Consider the following 12,858-nt stretch of genomic DNA (forward strand, 5'->3'; position numbering starts at 1 on the left):
CTGTATAGTTTATCAACAGGGGGTTTGTTTACAGTGTGAGGAGAGAAATCTGCAGAGAGGAATCTGAAGAGCCAGAACAACGCATGAGTCAATGTCTTTAGGGACATTTAAAACATAGTAACGGTTGGATTTGGATCACTGTCACATTGGCCTACACGTCTGAAGAAATGTTTGTACCCTGAAATAATCCTGAAGGCCTCTGTGGCCCACAGGCACCACTCAGGTGTTGCAGTCAAAGACCACATGAGATAGTCAACACAGTACAAGTAGGCCTATCTGTTATGGTGAAATGAGAAATCGCATTGTTCAAATATATAACACCAATATCCAATGTGTGTGAGTACTATGAAATGTGAAAGTATCCAAAATGACCAGCAAATTTGATCAAAGTGTATGATCATGTTCGATGATATGTGACATTAATTAACAAAACTTATTTATACATTCCCATGATCAAATGTGGGAGGTTAAGTTGCAGGTTATACAAATTTGCATTGTATTTAATGATGAGGGTAATATTAATGATATTTTGTAGGTGGATCTGTTTTTGCTTTTACTTCAACACATGAGCAAATGTATAACTTATGCATTTTGTAAGAGATTGTATTGCTTTAGAATTATACATAAAATATGTTTTTCCTTAAATTAAATATCCAGCAAACAAGCAGAGAACTAACTGAACATTATTATGTAAATTGAAAATTGAACTAAAGCTTATTAATTAACCTCTCTTGGGCCACATCTGGATTGCTATAAAGCAATACAATCTCCACAAAATGCTTTCTCTATAAAAAGAGAGATGTTTGTTTAAAACATGCCAAGACATTTAAGACCTTAAATCAAAGTGTCAGTGCATATATGTGCAAGATACTATAGATATATATATAGAGATTTTTTGTGCATGCATATGTCCATGTAAATGATGTGTGTCTATTCAAAGCATATGTATGTATTTGTGTGTGTGTGTGTGTGTGTGTGTGTGTGTGTGTGTGTGTGTGTGTGTGTCTGTGTCTGTGTATGTGTGTGCATGTGTGTGCGTGTGTGTGTGTGTGTGTGTGTGTGTGTGTGTGTGTGTGTATGTGTGTGTGTGTACATGTGCGCTGTTGCTAGCCACAAGTTAAACATGGGTTCACCTGGATCCTTTTGATCCTTTTGACCTTTCTCAACTTCAGCGAGAAAAAGAGAGAGAAAAGATAAAGAGGAGATATTTAGAAGGAACATAGTCTAGGGTTACTGTCAAGTTACAGGGGAAAGCTCAAGTTGTTATTCATCATCATGTGACCCTTTCAGAGAATCTGCTGGAAAGTTTTCAGCTCCAGGGAGTTTGGTTTCCAGGCAATAGGACAAACATCACAAACATACAGGAAGAACAGAAACACTGAAACATTAGCCTGGAAAACTGGAAATTAAAAAGTGATCAGACGTTTGTTAACAAACAGACAAAGCTTAGACTATAAGAGACAGATAAGACACACAACAGCTACCGGGATCAAAGACAGGACACACTGAGTGACTTGCGTTGAATTGAGTTAAAATACCCCAGGTACTCTTAATTAACACATATACCTGTCCTCCTCATACAGAAGCTCTGTCAAACAGATGCTCATATACTGCCTCTGGTGTCACAGTAAAAAAAAAAAAAAAAAAAAGCCTACCTGTTCTGCACAGCACACCACTGACACATGATCAGACCAAAATGACTGAAGGAGATAACAATGTAAGCAATGTAAAAATGCATTCAAGTCAAAGGAATGGGCATCCAACCAAAAGAAAGAAGCTTACAGACCAGACTGCTCATTCATGTCCATCACAAACAGATGGGACTGCGAAGAACCCTGACTGATTCAGTGGTGCTGCTCAGCTCTCTTGACTGGTGCTCTCCCCACTCACTCTCACAGACAAAAGCCACAGATAAAAAAGCATGGCGGAAGCAACATCTCTTAAGAAAGGGAAGAGGCAGAAGGGGAGATGAGGTGAGAGGAAGCACTTAAAAGAAGGAGAAGGAGACACAGGGGAGAGGATGATGAAGGTACTCACGGATGGTTAAATCCATCACTTGTGACGCCAAGCAGAAGACAGGGTGCTCATACATTTCCCTCTTTTTCCCTATAAAAAAGGATCGGGGCATGCAAGAGGCTGGGATCAGAGGTGGGAAGGCTAGAGATCAGAGGCTGATGGGAAGAGGGCTGTCCACGTGAGTACGATATTGAGTTGGGCAGGAGGCCCAATGGCAAAGTCAAATGTTTACTAAGGTTTGTTTTGGACCAGAAGCATCACAAGGACAGGGGGAAGTAAATTCACACAGCATGGCAAGATAGTAAGGTTAAAGCCCTTAGTATCTTTGGCACCCTGAGGGATTTCTTTCAAGGCATAAACAATAATCAGTGTAGTCTATAGTGCATGGCAATGCATTTAATGAATATAATACTGGAAGAAAAGACAAATAGAAAGAAAGTAGAAGACATTATACAATGTCTTGTGCTGTTTTATGTAACTGTCAACATGTAATCCATGCCAATAAAGAAAGGCCATGTCAGTATGTCTTAAAGCACATGCAGGTGACTGATGCTGGTTTGTTGTTGTTCAATCCCAGCATTCCTTTGCGTTGGCTTCAAAGCCACTTATCACATAAGTTGGTCAAATAGAGTGATAACTGTGGCAAAGCCAACAACTGTAGGAAAGGAGAAAAAAAGCAGAGCAGACAAAGGAAGAGGGAGTGGAAGATAGTGGTCTTCAGCAAGAACGTAAGACAGAGGTGACAGGAGAGCTGATATTTCAAGGCAGAGGGTGTAAAGGGGGACAGGGGCAGAGTCAGTTGGTGGAGTCAGAGGTAAGGGTTAAGATAGCAGGAGGGGGAGTTTGCATCAACAGGAAGCTGGGAGTCAGAGAGGACGTTCAGTTAAGCTGAACTTGGAGTCCAATCATTGTATGTTAGAGGCCAGGATACTAAACAGCTTGAATAGTCAAGGCACAATGAGAGACCAGCACATCAACAGATTTCAGGGCTTTGGATTTGAATGCATTTTTACTCACACACCTCTACACAAAAGCCAACTTGACCTACAGAACACCACAGAGCTAAAGCAGGCCTGAAACAAAGGAGAGAGTTATTGGACTGAGAGACAAAAAAGTGACTGACAAACTGTCACAGATAATTTGGGATGCCACAAGTCATTTGGGATATGGAAACAATTATACCATATACCAAGTGAATTCACCATGTGTAAATAAGTACAGTGAGATGTACAATCTTATATTGAAGTAACAACAAAAGGACTTCAGGAACTATGAGTTCAGCTCTTTGCATTAAAAGTGAATTTGAAAACAGAATGCCTCTCACTATTTTTACTCCACACTCAACCACTAGAAGATTCAAACATCAGAGAAGATCAATCTGTAACCTAATAACAAAACCATGACCATATATATTATTTTGTACTGCTTACACTGACATTGACCTGTCTGATTAGCGGATTAGTGGATACTTTTAGAGAGAAAAAAAAAAATCTAAATTCATTAACACATTCTCTCCAACAGTCATTATGTGAGCTTGGTGATGTGTTTGAGGTGTATATTTCTGGTTACCTTCAATTTTAGCATATTCTGTAATCCGTTGGTAGTTTAGCTGAGCGGCCTGCTCCAAACATTTGCGGATAACTCCTTTAACCTCCTCTTGGGGAACTGGGGTCACAATGTCCTTCATCAGGACCTACAGATCATGTTAAAACAAAACAAAACATATGATCTATTTCCATCAGGTCACAGTTACATTTTATGGGCTATAAAATGCATATTTTTTATTTACAAACCCGCTCCAGCAAAGATAAAGTGGCCTTCAATGCACCCTCAGGACGGCCAAAGGGGAAACAGTATCTACAAGGGAAAATACAGACAAATTAAAAAATCAAATAACAGTGGAATAAAGTAATAGACACAATGTTTTAAGACTTGAGATAACAAATGCTGAGGTGACAATCACCTGAAATGTACAATCTGGTTTTCCAGTATCACACGCAACCGCTCTTTGATTTCTTCAAAGCGTTCCTTCTCGTCCACTTTCACTGTGCTCAACCCGTCTGGCCTATGAAGCACACCGGCAAAATTTTTAACCCTGTTGAACTTAAAAGTATTTTAACCCCACTGCAGGCTCTCAGTTTAATACAAACAATGCAAGAAAAAACTCAGAAGCTCCCCAGGAAATGACTGCAACTTGTGTTTGAGGTTCCCTTTGTATCACACAAACAAAGAAATGACAACATCTCACCTTTTGGGCTGCTGAAAGAGTGGGATTTTGGAATCCTTTCTCTTTCTAAACTTGAATTTGCTTGCTCGTTTAGAGGCAGTGCCAGGTTCAGGGCTTTGGGAGCTCTTTGAGGACCACGGGCCCTCATAACCCACAAATGGCCCCCAGTAACTGCTGCCCTCTCTGACTTTAAGGGACACGTGGGAGGATGAATAATACGGACAATGTGAGACTATGGCAACAAAGGATAAAGAGAGAAGAAAACAAAGAAAAAAAATAATAGACACAAGCAAATATGTAGAAATGTGTAATTAATTAACAACATAACACAACATAACATAACATAACATAAAACACAAAAATTGGATCGTAATAAACAGGAAAATTAACTGAAAAGAAATATAATATGGCAACATTACACAGATGGGAAAGACCAAAGGATGCCTAGGATGGCTTTGATGACTTCCTTTCCTTTATGTGCAGCACTAATGGAGATTTAATGTTCATCACAAGTGTATCCACTTTATCTTTATGGGCTAACACCACTGCCTAACAGAATACTGTTTGTACCATTTGTATTTTGTTGGAAAGAGTTTAAAGGTAAAGGCACTATGCAAAGTTCAAGGCTGATTGAGATAAGCAGGCAAATAAGCACTCAAGTCTAATTCCACAATCCAAAGGGTTCTCATTCCAAAGCAATTTTACATAGAGCACCTTTAAGTGTCACATGCTCTTTATGTGCTTTCAGAAACATTTTGACGTTGCAAAAAAAAAAAAAAAAAAGGAAACACTGTTTTGCAATGTCTCAAGGCTCTGAAACAGCACTGACATGCCCCAAAATGGGATTAGGACACACCTGTTCCCATGGACATGGGAAGCGCAAAAAGCAAAGCTGTAGTGTAGAAGGGTGGGGTCAATCATAGCCCCGTTGTCTGCTCTTTCCAGAAGATCACGCAGATAACACAGATGTCTGTGACAACCTCGGACCCCGTTCCTGGCACAGTACTCATCCAGAACAAACACTTGGCCCGGGCTGAACCATCCCTACACAACAGAAGAATATGGTAGTTAAACAAAAGACCAAACAAGGCAGAGGAACAGTTCACACAAAATACAAAAAGATATATTTTTTCCACTCAATCCTAGAGCAATCTGTCCATCCATATAGTTTCTGTGTGATTTGGCAAGGTTTCCAGTCTGTTGTGATTTTGGGTACAAATTAGAGGTGGGCAAATACAATCTGCTGATGTCCTTCGACAGGAAAGTTTTTCATTTCAAAGTGTTGATGATTTGAGCTCCATAACAGAATAGGTTAACCATCCAGCCGCATTGTATTGAGTTGCCAGGACACAGCAGCAGACTGGAAACATCACCAAATCACACAGAAGCTACCTGGATGGACAGACTGCACTAAACCTCACCAGGCAGCAGAAGGTGTCGTTGAGCCTGTGGTCCAATGTGAGTCGCTGCACCATCTCAAACAGCGAGGCGTGGTCAAAGCTACAGGGGTTAGCGGAGATAAACTCATCCATGCCATGTTTCTGAGCTCTGTCTGCGTCTATCCAGCCAACGGTACAGGGAAAAGGACACGATTCAGAGGAGAAAACATCAGTGAGGCGTAGGCAAGCACAGTGTCTCTACTTCATCACAGCACAGATACACCAGGGAATCTCTGGCTACTGCTAAGGGCAAATTATAAACACTTACAGCTTACATTGTCAACTTGCATTGAGTCAGACAGCGTAAATAGATCTGATGTATTAGAGGATGAGATTCTGTAGATCTGAAGCTAAGCTCAGTGAGACGGGTGCATTCTACTGTATGTGCATGCATGCATCTTAGTAGGTCACATTTCCTGATGTTTTGCAGGGGATGTGAATCTTTACAGATCCAAAACATGTTTGAGGAAAAAGTGCAGTTTTGATAGGATTAGAAAGGTTAGATAGAATTAGATGCATTCTTATTTATGTATTCAATAGATTCTGCCATTCGCGACTGTTGAATGTCACTCAGTTCCTGACAAATGTTGGGACGTGTGCTGGAAAAAAAAGACAGAAATAAGACAAAAGGGTATTTTTTTTTTTTTTTTTTAATTAATCTGACCACATTGAAAAAATGCTAATTCAAGACTAGAATTTTAGTAAAGTATTTCACTCAAACTGGAGATTTGTAAAAATAAAAAAAGAAAAGAAAAGAAAAGAAAAGAAAAGAAAAGAAAAGAAAAAAATGCCAATTTTGGTTCCTGGAAGGTGATAGGAAGGTGTATGATTTGTAAACTTTGTCTTGATTTCTAACTTTTGCCACTGTCTAGATCAAGTAATTCCTTTTTTTTTTGTTTGTTAAACTTTTTCTGATCAAACTTGCAAGGTGAAGAGGTGAAGAGCACCTTACTAATACCAAAGGTGTGTAAAAAAAAAAAAATCTAATGAAAGAATGAAACTTCTCAGTACAGATGGGTAATGAAAAAATGGTGGATTGTTCTGTTTTCTAAAATCCCCTTGTCTAGTAGAAAAAAAGCACAATGGGTAACATCCAGAAAATTCACCATAATTTCTTGTGCTACCTTCTGTAAATAATAAAGCTGTCAGAGACAAAATGATCAAGACAAGGGTGATTCAAAATAGATAAGAGATGCAGTCATGTCCTTGGCGTGAGTGACAGGTGTCATGTCCATGTGACACTGAGATGAGTGACGATGATTTGGGGGTGGAGGGTGGTAAGTGGAGGACTAAGCTTGGCTGGGTAAGGGTGGGGGTACCAAATAGAGCACAACTGTCAACAGCAGTGACATCTGTCAGCCTCCAGGTCAAGGAAAGGGAACTGGAACGGCTATACTAAGGATGATGCATTCACTCAAACTCACTAAAAGGAATCTAGAGATTATAAAATGTTCCATGTTGAACAATTTGCTGATCTGAGAAGGAAAAGAGTGTGAGACAAAAAGGTAAGACTAGGGAAATAGAGATTCATTAGGCAAGGGGGATGAGACAGGCAAATAAGTAGTGTTGAAGGTAAGAGAAGGATAGTAAACACATGAGGGCTACAAACATTGAGAGAAGATCGTGAATGGTGGAACTCGTGAGTGCAGTGCTGGATGGGAAAGTGTCAGGATGAGGGAGGACTTGGTGAGTGAGGAATCCATAAAAGTGGGACAGAAACCAAGTGGTCAGAAAACTGACGACCACTCAGAAGAAGATTCGCTTAGGGGGCTAAGGTACGAAGGAAGTGATGATGTGGATACGAGCTCAGGTAGTGAGAGAACATCCAAAGGGTGGAACTGAACGAGGCTGGGCTTATGAGAGAGAATGAGTGGGCTATATCCTCTAGGTTTAAATGAGGAAATGGAGTTTAATTCAATAGACTAAACACTGGAAACATTATCATGTCTTGCAAAAACTTGTTGATATCATTACTTCAACACCTAATTGCAAGATGAGGAGAAATACTGCATTACCAGAGTGAATAGGCAAGTACTTTTGCATACATTTATATATTATCACATGCTGGAGAACAGTGTGACTTTTCATTGAGCTTTTCAATTTTCATGCACATCTGCAGACCCATTGATAATTTGGGATTTTATCTTTTTTTGGCATTCCTTTTTCTCTACGCATTTGCAAGTTGACAATACTTGAATATGTTGCAGTGTAATCATGATCTCTACAGAGCACACTAACAGGCATACCACTACCGGAGTACTCTAATAGGGTAGCAATACAATTTGGTGCAAGTACATGGGTATATAGCATGAAGCCGACAGAGGCAAAACTGTATCATTCTCTGGGAGATGGGGGAAATGAATGAAAATTCCTGCAGTTCTATAAACGTATGGACACATAACACAGGTGTTCTCCTATTCAGGCAATCAAAGGGCAGTCAAAAGAAATCAAAATGAAATCGCTCCCTTCTGGAGGTGTAACAACTGGTCTAGCCTCTATCTACAGGCCCATCTACTGGGGGAGGGGGAGGTTGGGAGTATTTTATAGTACGAAGGGGCGGCAGTAGCTACTCCTTGTCTTTGGCATTCAGAATACTCCGCATACATATTTGCCAACTCTCGTCAAGAGAAGCCAAAAGAAAAAGAACTGAAAGCAATTGAGCCCTCTGAAGTAAAGCATGATCAACATTTAGAAGGGTTTGAAAGTGCCAAAACAAACTTTACCCAAATGGCAAAAAGATTTTATTTATTTAGTAACATGGCTGCTTCAGAGAGTGTTGTAATTATTCACAATGTTGCTAAATTTTCTATCTTGAAACACTTAAGTAGGGATGTCAGATATGTTCTAGCTTTCATCTAACTGCTGTGAAAGAGTAATCAGTTTCTTTTCAGCTCTGTAAAATTATATGACATCGAGGGAACAATATATTTGATATGTTAAATATTTAAACTTTCACATAGAAAAATGATTGCAATTTTACATAAAGCAGCCAATCTGTCTGCTCCTCTAATTGTATGTAGCATTGTACCGTCATACTGCTTTACACTGAGGGATCCTTTCACCAATATGAATAAAGAGAGAAGGCAATTATGCAATTATAACTATCATATCAACTTTAATCATTGCTGAGTCAATAAATAAATCTAAGAATACAATACATGCATCCTAAATTGGCAAGAATGGATGCTTATACTTCGATCCTCAAATTGAGGTCGTCAAAAAACAACAACAGAAAAAAAAAGTTATCAACTAATATCTAAAACATGAAGCGAGACTTGAAAGGAGGAAAAGGGAAAGAGAGAGAAAGCACGTTGCATTTGTCAGATAATCGGCGGGGATTATCTGAGCTGTGCCGGCTACAGGGAAGCACTTACCCTTGAGTCCAGCTAGAAGACAGCAGGGTAAGAAGGGACAAACCAGAATAACATAAAGACTAGCAACAAGGCTGGAGGAGAGCAATCACGAGAGACCCTGACCTAGCAGCTGCATTACTCAAGAAGGGTACAAGCAAAGCATGAGGAAGAAAACACAACTGAAAAACAACAACCTATATACCAACATGAGAGTTTGTGGGTGGTGTGTGAGTACATGTCGGGGTATGTGAAACTTGACAGGTGTTGAGGCATATTAGAGAGAGACGGACAGAGACAGAGAGACAGCGAGACAGAGAAAGAGAGCGTGAGAGAGAGAGAGAGAGAGAGAGAGGAAAAGAGATCATTTAGGATCCTCATCACTCCACTGCAGTTTATAGTTTTTTCTGGATTCGGGACAAGTTCTTAAAATAGTCAAGAGCTTCACATTAAGTACCGTCAGACTGAAGATTACACAGTATGCTTACTTTTTAGCTTTTCAGGGACATTGGCAAGCACATACACTTACCCGCTGAACCAAATACCAAGTTCCATTTTTAAATGTATAAACAATACCAGTGTATTTTTATGAAGAATCTATGAAGGTCCTTGGCAGGTTCAAATAAAATACTGGGCTGATAAAATGGTGAAAGTATTTATCTACAAGTGAAATAATAATTAATATGTGGTCTGTAGCCATGTTAGTCAGCCGGTTGGGATGCTGTATAATATCCTCAGACGTCATGATATCTATTTCCGATGTTATGTTTTTATTCAGGAAGATTCAGATGTAATGCAACAAAATGAGGCCACTCGCTGTCATTTGTGTGTTGGTGTTAGTTTTTAGTTCACTCGTTCAAAATGCTCCCTGACCACTGAGAACCTTCATAGCGCTCTTGAACTGGATCGATCTACTGCAGCAGAGTCAGGAGGGCTGTGTATGTCATGGTCCCAGTGCCATTCAAGACCACCAGGGGGTGAAACATGTACGCGTGGTGTGCCACAATGTTTCAGGGAGGGGGGCAGGGGGTCTGTGCCACTGTGAGGAGGCTTTGAATGGCAACAGCTGGCATCAGAGGAATCAACTAACCACAAGAACGATCACATACTAGACAAAGAAATCAATGGAGAAACAACATAGAATTTATGTGATAAGAGCCTAAGTAATTGATCCAATTGGATTTGTACAGTATTATGTATTAATATTAGTGTATTATGACTGACATACAGTGAAATAAACATTGCACTTTTTTACTTACTTATTATAATCTGTATTTCACTCGAATAGCAATTGGATTGTCAATATTTACTTGGTGAACGATGCCAATTATGTTGGGAGAACCTCTTTTTCAACAACCCATCCAGAAAAAAAAGACTTGCTCATTAGAGTTAGAAAAGAAATGTTTTGTTAAGCTAATGAGTGAAAGGTTGCACACAAAAAGTCATATTTTGTTTTGAATAGCAGGATCTATTATTGTGGAGTGTTAAGTAGTGTGCGACATTAGGCTCAGCAGGTCCAAATAAGTCAATGTTAGTGTGATTACAATTTGGACTTCCTGTCTAGAATAGGTAGAAAATGATTAATAGCAATATGTCAGTATCTGTGAAGAAAAATGTGGCTGGCAGAATTTATAGTACTTACAAAAATATTATTGTTATTGTTTCTTTAATGAGAGGGACACAAGAGACGGTTACAACAGAAGGTGGTACAGATGCCACACTACTATAGACAGTCTTACCTTCACTTTGCTAATTGACCTGTGGGCTGCTTAGAGGTGCAAGTGACAGATTGGTTAAAACTATGGAGAAGTTTGACTAGGTAGTCGTTATATGGATGATTTGACAAGGGTACCATCTGAGAACCGTCTCAGAACCACACTCACAGCTGCTGTCTAGAGCTATTATTGAATTAAAACAGGCCTAAGGTTAGGACAGGAGCAGCACACCCTGGCACTGTCAATCTCAATTCAACCCCAGCAGGCTTGAATGTTCAAATCTTATGTTTGGTGACCTATTTAATTTTCATATGTCGTTTGCACTCCAAATCATGCCCTAAGTTACACTGATTTTCAGATTGATTCTAATTTGTAAGACAGATTGATGGAGCAGCATGGAACTGAACCTTTAAACACTGCGGGAGTGGTGAAAATGAGTGGAGGTCCTTTAGATGCTTGAGGGATCTGTGAGAGAGCAAGGCATGTACGTGCGTGCGTGCTTGTGTGTTAGTTCTACCAGCAGGTTTGTGGCTGCAGTGTGGAGCGCATGGCGTGAGACATTTATGGGTTAGAGCTTTCACTGGTCTGGGAATGAAATCTGCTTGCTGCTTAGCTGGCCGATGTTGGGTACTGAGTTACTTACAGAACTGAGAAATGGGAGCATCCATTTGGGCTGAGGCACCGCCTTTGGAGTTGAGTTTCTGGACCTGAGTGGGTGGGACAGGTTTGTGGGACTGGCCAGTGGCACGATACATTGCCTGGACCCACAGGATGCGGTCCTGCTCGTCATCACTGGCAAAGATCACAGTGTCGCCTTCCTTCACGGCATTGAAGAAAGCCCTGCCACCATCCAAACCTGAGAGCAAGGGACATTTAAGGACAAGTTGCTTCTGTAGCATTTGTATGTGCAACTGTATATGTGTCTGAATATGTGTATGTGATCTACACTACTCACAAAAAGTTAGGGATATTTGGCTTTTGGGTGAAATTTATGTAAAATGTAAAATGTTCATGCTACAGTGATATTATATCATGAAAGTAGGGCATTTAAGTAGAAGCATGCACTGGTGATTTCCTCATCTCAAACAATTTCTTGAAACAAAAGCCAACAACAGTGGTGGATATACCACAACAAAAAATGTCAGTGTCAATAACTTGTCATGTGCCCTTGAGCATCAATTACAGCTTGACAACGACGTCTCATGCTGTTCACAAGTCGACTTATTGTCTGCTGAGGCATGGCATCCCACTCTTCTTGAAGGGTGGCCCTCAGGACATTGAGGTTCTGGGGTACAGAGCTCCGAGCCTCTACACGGTGACTCAGCTGATCCCATAGGTTTTCTATGGGATTCAGGTCTGAGAAAGTGCAGGCCACTCCATTTGAGGTACCCCAGTCTCCAGCAGCCATTCCCTAATGATACGACCTCGATGAGCTGGAGCATCAAACACCTGATGTGAATTTTGCCGTTAAACTCCTTGTTAGAGAACAGCAACTTGTGCAAAAAGTACTGAAACATTGAACAGTTGGACATGTGCATTCAAAAGTTTACAGAAGGTCACATGAAGTTCACCTGTAAAGGTTATAATGCATTTTAGGTTCATCCTGAAATTTCACCCGAAAGCCGAATATCCCTAACTTTTTGTGAGTAGTGTATATTTACATTTGCATGTGCATTTGCACATACCCTCAATGGCCACTCTATTAGGTCCACCTGTACAATTTAATGCATTTCAATGCAACAGCTCTGCCATAAATTCTAAGAAAGTTTACAAATGTTCAGTTTTTGTTGACATTGTGGAGAATGTGTAAATTTAATTCTATATTAATTACTGAGGTTGTAGTTTGCAGAGATCTTGCACTGGACTACATTATATTTACAGGTGTTTCCAATTTTTTGTCCTCCCTGTTTATATACATGAGGGGGATAGAATAATGGAAACACCTCTCAATAAAATGCAGTCCAGTACAACAGCAGCACTAACTATGAGCTAATGCCAAACATAGAACTAAATGAACACCTCTATTACTGTGACAAAAAGAAAACCTGAACTAAAACATAAAAAACATAAAAGTGTGTGTGTGTGTGTGTGTGTGTGTGTGTGTGTGTGTG

General features: G+C 40.0%; 1 protein-coding gene across 8 annotated transcripts in view; it reads right to left on the minus strand.

Annotated features, from left to right (window-relative positions):
* Positions 1 to 12,858, minus strand: part of cadpsb (Ca2+-dependent activator protein for secretion b) — a 73,762-nt gene that overhangs the window by 15,060 nt on the left and 45,844 nt on the right. For 3 of the 8 annotated variants that reach the window (XM_030051400.1, XM_030051404.1, XM_030051401.1), the window contains exons 11-18: positions 11,391 to 11,603; positions 9,057 to 9,068; positions 5,665 to 5,801; positions 5,100 to 5,287; positions 3,980 to 4,081; positions 3,810 to 3,873; positions 3,586 to 3,709; positions 1,134 to 1,166 (exon numbers count right to left, since the gene is read on the minus strand). In XM_030051400.1, the coding sequence (XP_029907260.1) occupies positions 1,134 to 1,166; positions 3,586 to 3,709; positions 3,810 to 3,873; positions 3,980 to 4,081; positions 5,100 to 5,287; positions 5,665 to 5,801; positions 9,057 to 9,068; positions 11,391 to 11,603 (873 nt within the window). The remainder of the gene's footprint in view (positions 1 to 1,133; positions 1,167 to 3,585; positions 3,710 to 3,809; positions 3,874 to 3,979; positions 4,082 to 5,099; positions 5,288 to 5,664; positions 5,802 to 9,056; positions 9,069 to 11,390; positions 11,604 to 12,858) is intronic. The other 5 variants (XM_030051406.1, XM_030051403.1, XM_030051407.1 and 2 more) reach the window with 3 other exon arrangements.

Source organism: Myripristis murdjan, chromosome 5 (assembly GCF_902150065.1).
Source record: "Myripristis murdjan chromosome 5, fMyrMur1.1, whole genome shotgun sequence".
Classification (NCBI taxonomy): domain Eukaryota; kingdom Metazoa; phylum Chordata; class Actinopteri; order Holocentriformes; family Holocentridae; genus Myripristis; species Myripristis murdjan.